The 17,793-nt window shown below is 39.8% G+C and overlaps 1 protein-coding gene across 1 annotated transcript in view; it reads left to right on the plus strand.

Moving 5' to 3' along the window:
* LOC139202269 (contactin-associated protein-like 4) overlaps positions 1-14,555 on the plus strand; it is a 94,797-nt gene extending 80,242 nt beyond the window's left edge. Inside the window, exons 18-24 of the mRNA XM_070831662.1 lie at positions 80-319; positions 3,047-3,271; positions 5,569-5,702; positions 6,781-6,868; positions 12,130-12,345; positions 12,846-12,917; positions 14,359-14,555. Of these exons, the coding sequence (XP_070687763.1) occupies positions 80-319; positions 3,047-3,271; positions 5,569-5,702; positions 6,781-6,868; positions 12,130-12,345; positions 12,846-12,917; positions 14,359-14,555 (1,172 nt within the window). The remainder of the gene's footprint in view (positions 1-79; positions 320-3,046; positions 3,272-5,568; positions 5,703-6,780; positions 6,869-12,129; positions 12,346-12,845; positions 12,918-14,358) is intronic.
* The last annotated feature ends 3,238 nt before the right edge of the window (positions 14,556-17,793 follow it).

Consider the following 17,793-nt stretch of genomic DNA (forward strand, 5'->3'; position numbering starts at 1 on the left):
CTTCTAAAACAGAAGACAAAGACAGTGAGAGCTACTACTAGAAGTGTATCATGGGTACAGAATTTGTTTTTGTTGGCAGGAGGCACTGCTTCCAGACAGAAAGGCTTCCTGGGCTGCATCCGCTATCTGCAGCTGAACGGCGTCACCCTGGACCTGGAGGAGAGGGCGAAGATCACCCCAGGGGTCCGACCTGGATGCCCGGGCCACTGCAGCAGCTACGGCACACTCTGCCAGAACCAGGGTCGCTGTGCGGAGAGAGCCAATGGTTTCTCCTGTGACTGTGGCCCGTCGGCCTACACTGGAGCCTTCTGTCACAAAGGTACAGACATTCAAATACACACTGAAGACTGTCTGCCAGTAAATACCCACATCCAAAGACTACAGCCCTGAAGTAGCAATCAAAGACAGTTTTGCTACTGTTTTAGTTTTTCAATTCATGAAGACATTTCAAGCTACTTGTTCCGTGACCTTTTATCATAACTACACACAACATTATGTAAAATCTTTAAAGTTTTAACTTCAGGAAATATTTCATGATCCAGCACCTTCCAGACAGATCCAATTATATTTGACAAACAGACTTACACAGCGGGTGAAAAAAAAACCTGAGACAAATATGGTCCAGTGTCATCTTAAAAATAAACTGAATGAGCCAAATTGAAGTTGGAGGAGAGAGTTCTTTTTGTCGTCCCCGCAATTGCCTTGGCAATTTAATTTCCTTGTGCATAAGAGATGATAGGCTAATTTATCATGGACTTCATTATAGGCCTGTGTCTAAGGAAAGCAGATATGCTATAAAATGGCTACAGGCATCGTTCATGGGGTAAAGAATGAAAAGGAGTGTTAACATTGTGGAGTATTTTACGTTTTAAAGATAGCATTTCTATATGTATATAACTGTATTTTAAATATCTTCATTACAAGCTCTATACTCTCATATATTTATTATCTAATATATAATATTAAGGGACCTGGGAATTATCTAGGCCAGACTATAACTAATATTTTTAGTAGCAGCAGTAATAGGTTCAAACGTTTCAGTGTTTTTCTGTCTCGCAATATTGAATTCATACCCTAGTACCCTAATTTCTTCCTCATCATATGCTGCATGGCACCTACACCTACTTTTCTTTTATGACTCAATAGTGAGTGTATAATATTTCTCTCATATGGTATGAATATAATAATAGTATTGTGGCTGTTTGATTTGAACAGCAGCGTATTCTCCTGCTTTTTTATTGCATTTTATTTTGCCAGCTCAGTCCGCGCGTCCTATTCTGAGGCTCCCCAAATAAAGAGGAAGAGATTTGTTTGCCCGTTAGATATGGCAGTCACAGGCGGTGATGCATTAGTCAGACTCACAGAGGAATAACACATCAGCAACACACTGCAGTGCTACAGTATGCGATGGTCCTGGCACAAAAATGTCTCTCTGCAACATATGTTTTCTGGTCATTTCTTTACATTTTTGAAAAATTACAGTAGTGTGTAGCTAATGACAAACAAAGGTAATTGACAGTTTCACTAAGCCCCTCCATCTTTAGTTACTGCTGCTATGCCTGTCACGCTTTTCCTTCTGGCACAGCATATATTTAGTTCCCAATAGTGATTTCAGACACAGGTAGACAAAAGCAGGTCTCTCATCTTCTAACCAATAAGGTTTCCAGCTGACTTTGAAAATGAGAATCCTGTACAAGTGCCTTAAATATACACTTGACATTATGCTAAAAGACCCTGCATGTATTCTAAACAGTTAGTGGTCCATGTAGAAGACATGACAGTAAAGAAACAGCATTAGTCTTGGACTGCAGTATGGAGATAATTAATTATATTGTCACAAGTATGATAAGAACAAAATGTTGAATTAGATTATTTTGTACTGAAAATCCTGTATTTAGAGGCTAAGTTTACATATTTGGAAAAAGCCAGACAGGTTAGATTTTGCTTTATTGTTTGTATTTTCAAGCAGTAAGGTCCACTTTTAGAGTTAAAAGAGAAAAGGTGTTTGGGATGATGACTAACCAGTGTGTTTTGTAAATGTAATATCTTCTTAACAAGTTTAGCTAATAGAGTGTAAACTTGTCTAGTAAAGCTTCTTAGCTGGACATGCAAAAGTTTGCTGCTTGTTTTTGCCGCACACTGTTAAACACACCACTTAATCCAGTCCTTATACCCTTACTGGTGCATTTTTGGTTTGAAAAACGTGGAGGAATCCAAAATTTGACAGGTCTGTTGCGCCTAGTTAGGGTTGCTAAGCTATGATTGGACAGTCACTCTTCAGGGGAGGGGCTTAGCAGTGGTCTCACCTCAGCCAATTATAACCAAACCAAATTTCAAATGCCTCAAAGTTTCTAATCTTAACTATCTTAACTTTTTCTTACAAACTAGAATAAAATTGCTAATAAGAGGACTGAACTTCAGAGAGTTTTTATTCATTTATGAGCCAACAGAGAGGTTTATGTTAAAGATTTACAATATTATTATTATGACCGATCAGGCCCCGATGCTTTAATGAGGAAGACGGGGCAAAGTTCAGCCTTCTGAAGAGGCTCCTTCAGTCAGCAGACGTTAGACTGACCCTGACTGTCTGTCTCGTTCACTGTCTGCACAGCCTGTCCTCGCGACACTCGTTTTGAGAGAGTCATAATGAGTCCATTCTCCCCTGAAGGCCAAGCATTGGGATTATCTTAAAGGATTTTTGTCCACCATGTGATGCATCAAGGGCTTGATGGAGTGTTAAAAGTCAACATACAGTAATATCAAACTCAGTCTGCACTAGAGAGAAATGTTGTGCTTTGTTGTAGATCAACATTTTGGGAAATACACTTACTCATACACTTATCTCAAACAGCTTTACTTGTGAAACTCTTAATTTATCAGTTTAAGGCAAAACCTTTTTGTTTTCCCCTCCATAATGACCTTTAGAGATACAGCAGGGAGGGACATCGAGCAGCAGAGAACAAGCCACAGTGAATGCCAGACAAAAGAAGCTCACTAGTCAGCTCCACCACTGACATGTCCTATACTGTAACTTTCCACCCTTCAGAGGTTTCAGCCAGCTTTAAGGCGACAACATCCATCACCTACATCCTGAAGGAGCCCTATGAACTGAGCAGGAACAGCAGTGCTTTGCCCTCCTCCATCTACTCTGATATGACGCTGAGAGGAGAGAACATCTCCCTGAGTTTCAGCACTAGTCAGAGTCCTGCTCTGCTGCTCTACGTCAGCTCTTTCTACTGGGAATACCTGGCTCTTCTCATCAACAAACAGGGTGAGGACACATGGGGGGACCGTTTCTTTTTTCTCTTTCATTTTCATTTGGTTTCATTTTTGCCAAATTTAATCTGCGATTTAATTTCTCATCTTATCCTACCTGCATCTCCTCTCCTCTCCTCTCCTCTCCTCTCCTCTCCTCTCCTAGCCAAGCTAATTGTTATGCACAGTGTCACATTCAAAGAAAACATTTGGTACAGTTATTTATAATATTATAATTCTATTTTCAGCGGGGGCCTTGTTTCCCCTTGTTCTTCCCATAGTGATTATTTATTGTGTTCAAATTTTCATCACTGGCTTCACTGTAGAGCACACGCGACTCCAGTTAGCAGCCACTGCCGTTATCTAGCGTCTGTAACTTGTAAGTATAGCTGAAGTATTATGAAGACGAGTTCAAGTGATTTCTTTTGCAATTTTGACCACAATCCATCATCACGATGGCACAAACTGGCAAACTGTGATCCTTATATTCAAGGTACCCTGACCCCACTGGATGAAATGTATTTTTACATTTTTTAATTTGGCTGTTTGTAGAAGAACTTTCTGCTTTTTCGGTGACTGTGACGAGGGATAGCAGCTTCTGAGTAGTTGATGAAGTTGTCGTCAGGTGTCTGCACTCTTGTTGAAGTATCCAATTAAATCCCAGAGAGAGGTTTCCTTTGAATGCTTCAGAGAGGCTTTTCTCGTGTTTCTCTCTTTTGCTGCTGCAGTAACAGGAGCCTTCAGCTGCTGCACACAAAGAAACGTAATTACTCGCTGAGAGCCATAAACACCCTGTGCTCCCTGCAAGACCGTTTTTTATTGCCAATATGTGCTCTTATGATAGAGGAGTTGCTTCCTATTAGTGTGTGTTTGAAATAAAAGTAACATCGTAAGTCATGGTTGGGAAAAAAAAAAGTTTTTTTGTGTTTGGATTATTAGAAGAAGATTATTTCCTATCATTACTGCTGATCTGTAAAGTCTGCAGACATCTCACAGCATTGAAATTATCTCAGCGCTGTGGAATTTATTAAGTGTAACATTGTAAAAAAGTTGGGAAATTAATTTTATATCTCGATGCGTTATTCATAGAGATAAAGTATTCCTCGCAGTATTAAATGGTTTGTTGCTTCTTAATTCAGTAGCTGGGATCTATGAACATCAGATATCAGAATAAAATGTTCTTTCTTTGAAGGAGTGAATGCATGCCAACAGGTTTAGAGCCCATAATGAGAATGTTAAATGGCTCGACTGCTTAATTGATTATCAAAGACTCTGCTTGGATCTTTAACTTTTGACATGTTTGTAAAAATAAGATCAGGAAACTTAACATTTTTCATACATAGTCTGGGCTTTCCTTTATTGTTGCTGGTGACAACAATGACAGTACTTTTACTATTTGCAATAAATGTTACAGGTCGGTACTTATATAGCTTATATCATTTGTGGCAACAACTTGTACAAGATCTATTTTACATCTCATGAATAATATTCATAAAACTAATTAATTATATATGATATCAAATATACTACTACTATTGCGACTACATGATAATACACTGCTCTACCTTAATGTAATAAGTGTCATCTAATATGTAATATATATATATACAGTAATAGACCACTGGCTTTTCAAGTATGTACTATAAACAAGGCTCCATTAGTAACAACAATCTTTTTACAGACTGGGTATTTTAACTCTATATGTGCTTTCTTTAACCCTTCACAGTCTGGGGTAAAACAGCGTTTTTTACTACTTTTCATTTTACCTTTGCGTTTCCCATTAAAACTGCTTAGCTTGCCTTTCTTTGTGTCTTTCTTTTCAGCACAACCTCACCTATGTGATTCTACAAGTATTTATTTATTTTGACATAATATATGGACACACTGTATGTAAAAGTGCAAAAGAAACACAAAATCCGAGTAGGAACTAGTTGGATCTTTGGAGGAGCGGGGGTCTGCGCGGACACCTCCTCTCGTTCGTCTTCACGCGCAGCATCCACTTCATCCTCTGAAAGGAGTCTTCCTCAGAATCAGAACGTTCTTCCCCAGATTCAGCATCTTCTAACTCGTAGAAGAGCTGTAGTGCGCGACTTCAGCTCTTCATAACTTTAGTGTTAATAGGCCGATCGACAAAATTCAAACACTTGTAAAAAGTTTGAAGTGTCCGCTTTCCAAAAGTCTTTGAATTGAGCACCTGCGTGCTTGTGTCACAGCTTTACGTTTTCAAACGTGCGACGTGACTTTGACGCCGTGTGGCGGTCCTAGACTCCGAAGGATTAAAGAGTAATACTGTATTTTTTTGTGTTTGCAAAGATGAGCTGGAATTGAGGTACAAGTTGCACAGCGGCAGAGATGTGGAGCTGCTGGGGAGCAGAGTCACAAACTTGGCTGATGGACGTCTGCACACAGTGACCATCCGGAGACTGGCGGACGCTGTCTCTGTTCAGGTACACACACAACAAATAATTCACACTGTGTCAAGCTGGCATCTAAATTCTGCATTACATTGCAAAGCCACTGCTCATACTGTTCTGAACACCTGATGATGAGAGGAATCTGCAGGCAGTCTGCACAGAGACACTATTAGGGGTGACACTCGTTGTCACATCATGAATTGAAATTGCTGATTGCTGCTTATTTTGTGACTCTGGGGTTCATCCTCCCATTGCTGACAAAACATGTACACAGGACTATGAATACCAAGCTTATTTGTGTTCCATGCAGTTATTTTATAAAATGTTCCAATGATGGCATTTTGATCAACAGATTTCGGCTATAAATCTAAATGTTTGCTCCATGAATGACAGCTGAGCGACACAGCAGCCAGTCAATTAATGATTGAGCATCAGAGAGCAATAAACTTCAAATGATTATATTACAAGAGAAATTATAATGATTAAAGATTAATCCCCCCAGATGTGCCAGTAAATATCTTGCCTATAGGGCAGCAAAATGTCCAGAAGCTCCGACCACAGGAAAGCGTTTGTAGTAGAATAAGAATTCATGAATGCTACATTTTCTCTCTGTTTTCAAGCTACTTTCCACTTCTCTGTTTTCTGAGGCTCCATTTTAGTCTCCGGTTGATCAACATTAGCAGATGTCTCATTGATAAATGATTCACTAAATCCCAAATCTCCATGTTTGCAAGCAACACATCACCCCTCTGTGTTTTATTATACAGAGTGTCTCTCTCTGCGGTATTTACCACCTCAAAACCTGCTCCACTTAGACTTCTCTGCTCAAATACTGTGAACCGCTGCATCTTATGAGTCTATTGGTTTCCAGCTCGAGGGCTGAATCATATTTGAATATGCAGGTCAGACCAGAGGTTCAGCCTCCGGCTAGCTTTTCGTGTTTAATTGCTAGCTCCTCTGCAGCCATTTGTTGAAGTTTCTCCACAGAGCAGCCCTTGTTTTAACACTAAACAACAGAAATCTGTCCTTGTCAGTTTGTCGTGGTTAATAGTCTTTGTTTTCTGCCAGCTAAGCTTCCACATTTACAGATGCAACATACATTATCTTACAGATTGACCAGAATACCAGCGAGGACTTCAACTTGACATCTGATGTGGAATTCAACAGCATCAAATCACTCATTCTTGGCAGAGTGCAGGGTAAGTGGGGCTCTTTTAGGCAGGCTCCAGCACTTAGACTGCCTCATTTGAATAACAGCATCAGAGTGTTTGGCCTCATGCGACAAAACGTTGTTCTGGAGCGTTCTGCTGTTTTCTATTCATCAGATTGGGTGGACCGGAGGGAAAGCTGCAGTCTGAGCAACAGCTGTGGTTCTTTTAAAAAAAACAAAACGAGTTGACATCCTTATTCAAATAGTCAGTAACAGAGCACTTTACTGCGGAGAAGCAAAATAAGAACAGCCTCAGAAGTGACTAAAGGTGGAGCCGCCCACTTATGTCATTATTATGGTGCATTAGATGCATCTGAGAGCTGTATGGCTTGGTAAAGTATTTTGGTAAATAGCATTGTTTCTTCACTAATGCAGAAGTTCAGAAAATACAATATACACTGGTGAACTTTTATCTGTGTTATCGAAGTCGTGAGTAATACAGTCTTTGTGTCTGTCTGCTTGAGCGAGGCTTCATACAGCTTTAATGGTAATAACTTTAGAAAAGGTCCTTCACTTTCTATGGTAATGAGGAGAGATTGAAAAGAACAAATTACTTAGAAGATTGGAGTCAGCACCCTGCGATTCAGCATAACAACCAATAAGTCTGAGCTGCTGTGGGTAGGGTCAAACTAAACCAGGAAGTCAGACACTACAGTTCATCCATCTCTCTGCCTGACAGAACATTTCACTTCCACATCATTCCTGTCGTCCCCTACAGGACTGATCTGTCTTCCTCATGCTTCTTTCTCTTAAAGGGGAAAAAAATGTATCGTTGTGATGCCTTTGTGTTTTCCTCCTCTCTCTAAGTAAATATTTACTTTTGGATAGTGCTGTCTGAGGCAAACCGAAAAACTAGTTGAAATAACCAGGGATTTGTTAAATATCCTACTTATATCTGAAAACACGCCTCAGTGATTTGATAACCCTCAGCCTAAAGCTGCAATTATACTTGACATTGGGCGTTAATAGCCATCTCAGCATTGCTATAACCTGATGCACTAGATGGTTTGTTACACTGAACCATCTGGGAAGTCATTTGTAGAAGCAGGCATGTTAAAAAAAAAAACACTTGGCAGATGATTGGATGAACCATCTGTCTACCGCCCGCTAGCATGTGCTAATTTACCCAATCAGATCAACAAAACATATAATGTAGTCAAAACTGTTGCCGAAGCCAGTCAGTTGAACTGGCCTTTACTTTTTTTCCAATGAAGAAACACTCTCCAGAGAGCCAACATTGTTGTTTTGAAACAAACGGTTGCTTCTCGCTGTCATCACATATAAAGCGTGTCCATAGCCTAAGCTGATTGGCCCAAACCATTGTGGTTTAGCTCAAGGCACATAAATTGGTGCAAAATGAATTTTCACAACATCACTATCTTGCAAATCCAGCTGCCTCGCCAGGTAACCATAGACAGCTTTAATGTAGGTTTTGATTTATAGTTCTGTGTCAATGGGAAGAGGAAGCATAGAGCCACCAAATGGTTACAACATCACTGCTTCAATTCCAGCAGGAAGCCTCTCTTTCCCCTTGTTGCCTTTCTGCTTCTTCTCTATCGGCTGTCAAAAGAAATGGCACAGTAAGTGATGCTTACCTTGGTGCTGAAGGGTTGACATTGCCTCCTATTTTCTCCTATTTTACACACCAAGTACTGAGTATTCACTAACATGACTGAGCAAAGCTCTGGGAAACTCCTTCACAATTAGAGTCAATAGCTGGAGGAAGGCCAGCCAGCAGCGTTAGGTTAGTTTTAACACACGTTACAGACACCGTTAAAATTCAGAGAAGAAAACAGTCAGTTTACTTTGGGTAGCAATTGTAGTCGATTGCTGGTGGCGACATGAAAGGATCACAACATCTTGTCATTTATCCACCCATCCGTTCATCCATTCATCCGCTCTCTAACCCACTTATCATGTCGAGGGTCTCTTGGTGGTGGAGCCTGTCCTAGCACACGTTGGGTGAGGGCCAGGGTACACGATGCTTGCCAAACACTGGGCCAACTGGCTGTTATTTGATGCCCAGCTCTACTTGAAATAAGGGTAGTTGCTTGCTTTTCAAATACAGTAGTTTGGTTTATTTTTTTCTCAAACCGTATGCGACACATATTTTAACACAAGATTTTTTACTATATAATAAGTGGAATATTTATTTTGACCTTTCAACAACATTTGGAACATAAAAAACCAAATAGGTGCCACACTGTGCTTGAACAAACACACAGTGCACATGTACGAAACAAGCACAAATTGATGCTGTTGCTGTTTTCAACTTCATCTTTTTTTCGTTGTTGACCCAGGCCATGTTAATATGTGACCCAGCCTTCCTTCTGCTGAGCCAGAGGACTCAGGCAGTCATATCAGTATCAGAGAGGCAGCAAGATAGTTGATATGCTGTCACTCCCTGCCAACGCTGCCATCCATCAGCCAAACTAATGGACCAAGAAAGAATGGAGAGACTGAGATGCTCACAGAGAGAGGGGGAGAGGGGGAGGGTGATGCAGAGAGAGGTGGAGGTAAAGGGCACCAGCTGGGCGGAGGTGGACAGTGATCGTCCCTCCATGGATACAACGCCAGTCCATGTGGGTTTTGACAGCTCACACTGACATCCAAATCCTTCCTCATGAATACACAGACTCTATTCAACACTTTGGACGCCTACTACTGGTGATTCATTTGTTTTGTAAGGAACAATATTAGAATTTGTATTTCTTTCTTCAACATACTCTATTTTCTAATCAATCTGTATTTAAAGAGGAACTCAGCATTCTAGGATGTCAGGCTGAATGTTATCTGATAAGTTCAAAATGTTTTGGCTTTTGTTTTGACAATATTCTTGGATATTCCTTTATAACAAAGACGACATGTTTTACACGGGTGAAGAGTTTTATTTGTTAAAATGCTATAATAATGAATTGAATTAGAAAGAAATGGTTGTAGGAAGAGAGAGAGGAAAGGTGTGTCCTCTCAAGCAACAGGGAGAAATATGGCACACTAATACAGTGGTAGACTTGTTTCTCCATTCTCAATCATTTGCTCCCCGTCTTTCAGGCCGCTCAGTAGATATACACGTGTCATGAGATATGCTGCGTGAATAAAAGTCAAAATATTTCCCACTGCTCAGAGGATCACATTCAATTTAAAACTTAATCAAAGCCTGATCATATATACGGCTGATAAACAGTCCTCTCCAGCCAGGCCACTCTGCAGTGTCTCCATTTATGTGGTGAAAAGTTGTTTCTCTCTGGTAATAACTTAGATGACTGCCAATGATGTACTATGTAATCAAATTGCCCTGCAGGAATAATTGTTGTTCACAGTGACATTTAGAGGTGCTGAAGATTATATTTAGCACCTGCTGTCAGAAATAGTGATGTTGTTAGTTCATTAGTCACAAGTGAGTCTTACCTACTGGTAGTTTCTTAAGGAGGTACGTGCATACACAGGTCTGTTATAAGTTCTACGTTTTACATCTAAGTATATGAATGAATATGTTATCAGAAGTTAACAGAGCAGAACAGAAGTTTAAAAGCATGTAACCTACTGCCAAGGTGCCTGCAGGTGTCACAAATGAGGAAGCTGCAGTGCATTCAACCACACATCCAATACCAATACTTTGGAGCATGAAGGTATTTCAAAAAGAATGGCCAAACCTTTATGAACTTTGCTGAGGATACTCCTGGTCCCCAGAGGATGAATCCTAATGTTTTGGTGATGGCCATTTGATTTAAAAGGGCCTAGTGCATCCCCTCTAACACCATCATTAAAGGTGAAATAGAAAAGTAGCTGTTGCATATGTTTGTATGTTCACTTTCATATTGTACAGTTAAATTTACATCTCAGTCTCCAAAACTGTGGCTTTACACTTGTTGCTTATTAGCTGCTTATAAAAGCTGCTACATGTGGTGTTTTCCGATCTAAAAGTAGCTTCCATTTCCACAAAACATTCATCTTATTTTACAATACGTGAAAAAACGTTTCCCATCTTATTCATTTGAATGAGGCCAGTCCATTGACGCAGGAAGTCATTCAGCAAACTGGTTAACTTTTGCAGAAAAGCAATACAACATCATATTTCTGCTGATTCCCCTCACAATATACGTGGCAAATGTTAAAATGGTGGCCACCATGATGACTTCACACCGTACAACCCTCCTTCACAATATTACAACCTGCTGTGCAGTATCTCACCAGTGCTCTAAAATACCAGAACGAAGTAGACACATTTTTACACCGTATTAAGGAGTGGTCACTTATTCTTATACTTTATCTGGTTTATGGTTGTTATGGCTTGGGCTATTACGGCTACCACAGCATTACTCTGGTATTGGAAAACCTAATTATAAACCTAATTATATGTTGAAAAATGCCTCATATGAATCCAATCTTCGCTCTTCTAGGTGGCCTCCTTTTTCTTTCTTTCTTTCTTTCTCTGGATTATGACTATTCCTGTATCCTAATGTGTGCGTCTCATATTTTTATTTTATTTTATAGTCATTTTTTCCTAATAATGGTGTCACCAATGAAATGTCTCATTTGATATGTTAACTTGTCATCGACCAACCTTTTTAAAAGGAATAAAAAAAAAAAATGTGAATAATAAAAAAAAGAGAGAGAGGGTGCTTATCTCCTAACTCAAACGTCAGGGATGACAGATGTAGCAGAAAGCCTGTGGGAGAATAAGCCAGTCTCTTTAAAATTAATGTTCATATTGGTGGATTCTGCAGGACACAGCTTATGTGCAATGGCAGCATTAAGTGCCAATGCAGGAAGTAGTGTGACCTTTATGTAGTATGACAAACGGCGCGGGTGGAGATCACAACATGTTCGTCTTTGATCCTGGACTCTGCGACCCGTGTCCTTTAACTTTAATCAAGTGTTTCAGCTGACTAACCTTCCGTTACCTTAACACACACTCCAGTGAGCATGCAGGAATATTGTAGAAACAAATGTTTGAAAACATGGTCTTTAATATTCAAAAACTTAGTGTGTGGTTTATCAGAATCATCCTCCATCAGTGTATTTGGTAAATGGGTTGGAGAAAACTCATTTCCAGCTGGTTAATCCTCTTTTGTAACATCAAAATGGATATTAAAATTATTAAGACGTAGATAGATCCCACTTATCATCACAACCGTGGTCTCATCAAGATAAATGTAATGTTTATCAGTGCTGTATTTTAAGTGTGTAATTGGAACTTGCTGATAACAAATGTGCCTCTTTTCTTTGTGTTTCTCCCCCTGTGTTCAGAGTCTGATGAGCTGGATGCAGAGCTGGCCGGGTTGGCCTCTCTCGGGTTCACAGGCTGTCTGTCAGGTGTTCGCTTTAACTCCATCAGTCCTCTGAAAGCTGCTCTGCTGCACCCTGACAGCCCTGTCATTGTCACCGGCCCATTGGCCCAGTCAAGCTGTGGTTCCACGTCTCCAGCCAATCCCTACACGGCAGAAACCACACACTCCTTATCAGGTACACGGAGCAGACTATAATCATTAGGTAACCAGCCAACCTTCTCCCAATGTGGGAATTCTTCTAGTATGCCTTTAATATTATTCTTAAGGTTGTTCATTAAACTTTTTATGGGCTCATTAACCATCGTCTTCGGTAAGCGGTGATGGCAGTACGACAGATGAGATTAGTCAGACAACTGTAGTGAAGTCCTTTGAGGCTGTGCTGAGGCTTTCAACAAGCACTGTCTGCACTGACTGATTGTTTTCACACTTCCTATACCTTCTCCTCACCTGTCCCTATACACCTCTTTACCTCACCTTTTGTTTTTATTCCATTTCACATTTTTTTCCAACTTCTCTCCTTTCTTTTCCCACCTCTAATCTCTGCACTACAATCATTCTTCTCTGCATCTTTTTTTGGTACGTTTCTGTTAACCTTTTGCCTTTAATTTCTGGACTCCATTTCTGGACATTTCTGCTTTTATTATTTTTTTCCTCCTCTGTCATTTTTCTCTACAGACCAACCCGGTTCAGTGGATCTAGGTCAACCTTTAGTCAACGCTATCAGGAATGACTCAGCTCTAATCGGAGGTAACGCAATCCATCTCAGCAAGAGTGAGAACAGTTCTTTCAAATATCTTAACAGCTGACCCAAAAATTGGAAGATTCAACTGAGTATCAAGCATAAAAAAACAGAATGTGACACTGTAAAGAGAATAAGCATGAGAAATGTTGGACGGGAAAGATGCAGATTTCAGTTTTTGAGGAGGATGCTAGCGAGGAAGGAATCATTTTGATCTTGGAGGCTGAGGAGGCAGTGAGGAGAAGTTGGCAGTTTAATGATGAAGATTCTGGGTCTGACTTCACACAGTGCTTGCCCCAACACTTCAGTGACAGAAGATTCCTAGACTTGCATTGCCATTTTAAATTCAGCGTTATGCAGTGTTCAATTCAGTGAAGCAGTATTTTGTCTCTCAAATGTACTTTGCTTTACAAATAAAACTAAAGAAGCTTTAGTGATACACATTTAGAAACTTCATAACATTTGTTCATACTTAATTCAAAACTGCTGTAGAAGAATGTTACAGATTTTACAGATGCACGTTCTTCCTCTGGAGGATGAAAAGAACAGACATGGAAAAACACGTATTAAAGATCTCTCTTCACAGCGATGGCACGTTTATTGTTCTATTCTAGACTTAGACCCAAAATAATACTGTACTCATCTAGTGCTGTTCTGCAATGTGAGGACAGTGTCACTGGATGCATGAATTAACACATAATAGAAGACAGAGGAAGTCTGAATACATCTTTAAGCTTTGTCTTTTACACGTAAATGACTTTTTACAAAAAATATGAATCCTGGAAAAAAAAACAGCAATCATAGAAAAGTAAATTACACAGTCTAATCTGTAACAATCAAAGATTTAAGTTACCCATTTTTTACTTGCAGTCATCACGCTTCATTAGGCAAACTGCCTCCCACCTTCAGCTCCATAGAAAAGGTGCCCTGTGAAGTTAACAAAAGTTCTATTTAAATAGTTTTCCAACCAAAATACCTCCTTGAAGTCTAAGCAACATTTTGAATGTATGGCTTTCCCAATAAAACATTTACAAAGTAGTTTTTTAATCGTGAACTGTTCCCATCCATGTTTAGTCTACTTCCCTGTCTTTCCTGGTGCATTGCTGGGTTTTGTGGCACATTACCTCCACCTGTAGATCAGTGGAATAGTATGAAACCACTAACAGCCTGTGGATCCTTGTGTACATGCCCTAAGATAACCAAAATAGGGCTTCACTCACCGGGAAAATGCTCCAGAGAACTACTAGAAGTCAGAAACTCCTCAGGGTACCATTAATGCACAAACTTCAGAGTGGTATTGACCTCCTCATCAATGTAGCTCTTAGCAAGAAAAAATTGGATTTTCGCAAATGAATTCTACCTTGAAGAAATCAGGTGACAGCAGAAAGCCAACAATAGCCTGGTGATTAACCTTCATGTATGTAATTCTGTGTATTTCTGTGGTTTTAGGGGTGATAGCCGTGGTGATCTTTGTCACCGTGTCCGCTTTGGCAATAATGGCCAGATTTATGTGCAGCAGGAAAGAGACGTATCGAAACCAGGAAGTCAAAACAGCGCAGCCTGAAGACGGCCACGAGTTCCCCTTCAGCAGTCAGGCGGACTGTCAGAGTGCTCTCAGTGAAAACCAAAAGGAGTATTTCATATAGCAGGAGCCCTGACCTCCCACTGACCTGACAGGACAGAGCGGGACAATTTACCGAGAGCTCAGTGCTTTACAAAACACACAGAGCCCCTCAGCCAGTGGATCAACAAGATGTGAAGTCAGAAATAGAACAATTTCCCTTATTTCCTTTCTGCTGTCATTTTGAGGATGTAAATATTTAAAAATGTAAATGGTAAATTTGTGTGCTTATAACTTTTTGTCTGCCATGTTGAAATCTTTAAAATAATTAAATGGAGACACGCAGAATGTTGTGATGATCAAAATGCAACTTTGTTCCAGTAAAACTAGACTTTTGGACTTTGTGTTAATTTATAAAAAGCGCTTTTTCTACAATGATAATGAACCTTCTGTGAAATCCGAGATGTCAGAGCCATACGGTGTCAAAATATGGGAAGATGGATTCAACTGACTGAAGGATTGAAATTTGTCACATCTATACATCAGAGCTCAGCCATAGCACAGTCCCGTAATCAACTACAATCTGTTATAACTGAACATGATTGAACACAACTGAACACCTGCTGTATATATGACTCCAAAAATAAAGCCACTCTAGAAACCTAACTTCCATACTTTGTCTTTGAGTTAGTCAGAAAGCCTTTTATGTTACTCGCTGTGCTTTTTTATTATCATGAAAACAAATAAAAGCTTTACAATAAAACCGAGATATTTCTTATACTTTTGCTCCCTGCCTGCACCACCTGCAGTGAGTAGCTGACACAGAAACTCTCTAAGTAGCTTTCAACAGTGAAGCTTCTCGCAGCACTGACTATAAAACACAGACTGTCACTTACTTCACTATGCAGACATTTAATATGTTTTTGCTGAGGCACTAATCTGTGTTTGCCTGACAGGTAGACTATGAGATAATCAGACCAGGAAATAGAAGGAATTGAAGAAGCTGACAATGAGACATAAATGATGCAGTGAAAACCAGCCATCCATTTACTAAAGGGATAATTTGCTTTGTAAGCTATAAGCTTTGTATCATTACAATGTGGGTAGTATAAGAAAGTTTATTCCGGGGAGCTGGAAAGGAGACTCCAACCAACTGTTGCAGCCACAGATTCAGGAGGAGCAACGAGAGCATTGACCAGAGGACTAGCTAACCTGTGCATGGTTGCTGGGGGGGTTCATAGGGGTTCGCCCATCCTGTCTACATGCCTTTAATGGACATGGAGAGGACTGAGTAACTGACCTAACAATAAAATGACTCCTGTTGATTTACTATTATCCACAGAGCCAGCAGTCTGCCAGATGACGCATTGCATGGGGAGCTCCAGGGAGCTCTTGGTGCAGGCGATGTGGAGGACAGTTAAGCCTGTCAAAAATCAGCATCCCTTTAATGTTGGTTATTTATTTCAGTCTCTGCAAAACTTTGGTTCCTTGGTGGGATTTTAAAGGAAGTAAAAAAAAGAAAAAGAAGAAGAAAATGTTTTTTCTCCATCTTAATATGATTTAATGCTCAATGATTTCCACTCATTACTGCTGACTTAAGCTTTTTGTTCTTTGTTTCTCTCACACAACTCTGGTGCCAAGATGTTTTTATGGTTAAGTAGTAACGTGCAACATTATCCTATCCTATCCATTCAGTTCATACAGTTCAGGGGAACATTTACATTTGCTCCTCTAAACACCTGCTGTCTGATAGCTTCCTGTGGTTTAAATAAAGCGATGCATTTTACATTTCCTGGGTAGTTCATGGGAGCCGTTATTACCACCATGCATGAATAATGAAAGGAGCTCCACAGAAAACTCTGTGATTGACCAGAAATGTACAGCAAAATCACCAGGGCAATGACTGCTTAGCACTAAAGGTGTCCATGCACATGGCCACTTTCATAAAGAGGGCAATCACAGCACACTGCTACACTCTGTGTGTTTATCCTGAAGGTCCAACATATTACTCTTTCTAGAAGTGCACAGACAAAACTGTTTTTCTTGAAGGCACCTCACCATTCATCCAAAAAGTTTTATTAGTACTAATAAATTGAAACTTTTTTGTCTCTACTGACTCTCATCAGTCAGCAGAACTGATAAAGCCTCCAGAATGAATCTCAAAAATTGCCCATACCACATTTAAGAAAGAAATCCTTCAGCAAGTTGAAAAATTACCTAACTTTGCTTCTGCCTGCTAATTTAAGCTGTCTAGCAAAAGTTGCACGAGAAGGCCTGCTACCTCCTAGATTAATGATGCCCATCAATGACAATCAAAGTTTGCCTTCACTATGGCTGTATGATGGAGGATTGAGATAAGGAGAACACTTGATAATACCAGGTGTAAATATAAAGGCCCATTGATTGGATGTCATTATCCAGACTCAGATCTCATGTTTATACCAGGTGTACATGCGCTTCAAGTACGAGCACCCTGTAGATGCACGACGGAGGCTTTTATAATCACACACTTTGGCTGGTGGGCACTAACAAGTGAGTGCATGCAACATATTTTCATCGTCTTTCTGCCAGCGTGACTGGTTGTCAAAGATAAATTGCCACTCTGGCCAATGTCAGCGTAGTTGACAAGTATTGTTCCTTTTATACAATGTCTATTGTTCACATGTATAACAACTCATTCAAGTATGGCTGAAGACATGCTTCAATTAACTTCACTTAAATGAAATGAACAAAATCAAAGTGCTGTGAGGAAATATAGCAACTTCAAAAACAGCATGGTGTTTACATTTACAAATCATCCTGCGATTATGTGACTAGTACCTGACTCAGCATGTCTGACAGAGTTACTGACAGCATTAAACTATCAAGGTGTTTACATGAGTCATGTCTCAGTCACACAATCCCAATACCAGTGCGCATGTAGTCACAGTTTCATATTTAAATTATCTTATGAGCTGCGGTTTTGTAAACGTTTAAGTAGTTATGGTCCATTTTTGTTCCATACTTTGTGCTGACAAGCGCCTGCGCAATTAAAGTGAACAGCTGTAACCACAATAATATAACAATGCTGAATTTGTAAATAATTGTAGTCTGAGTGAATTTCTTCAAAACAAGCTCATTTTATTTCTTTATTACAGTTGTTTGGTTAACTGCAAACTCCTTCTCCATTATAATATAATATATATATTTTTTTTTTATCAAATACTAAGTTGAACAGTGTGTTTCCATGTGTGTGTACATTTGCATATAGCTATGTGCTGATCAATTTAAGCACTTGCACAACAATTGCACCTACTTAGCATAGATGTACATTTCGTATTGAT

This window comes from Pempheris klunzingeri, chromosome 6, assembly GCF_042242105.1.
Source record: "Pempheris klunzingeri isolate RE-2024b chromosome 6, fPemKlu1.hap1, whole genome shotgun sequence".
NCBI lineage: Eukaryota > Metazoa > Chordata > Actinopteri > Acropomatiformes > Pempheridae > Pempheris > Pempheris klunzingeri.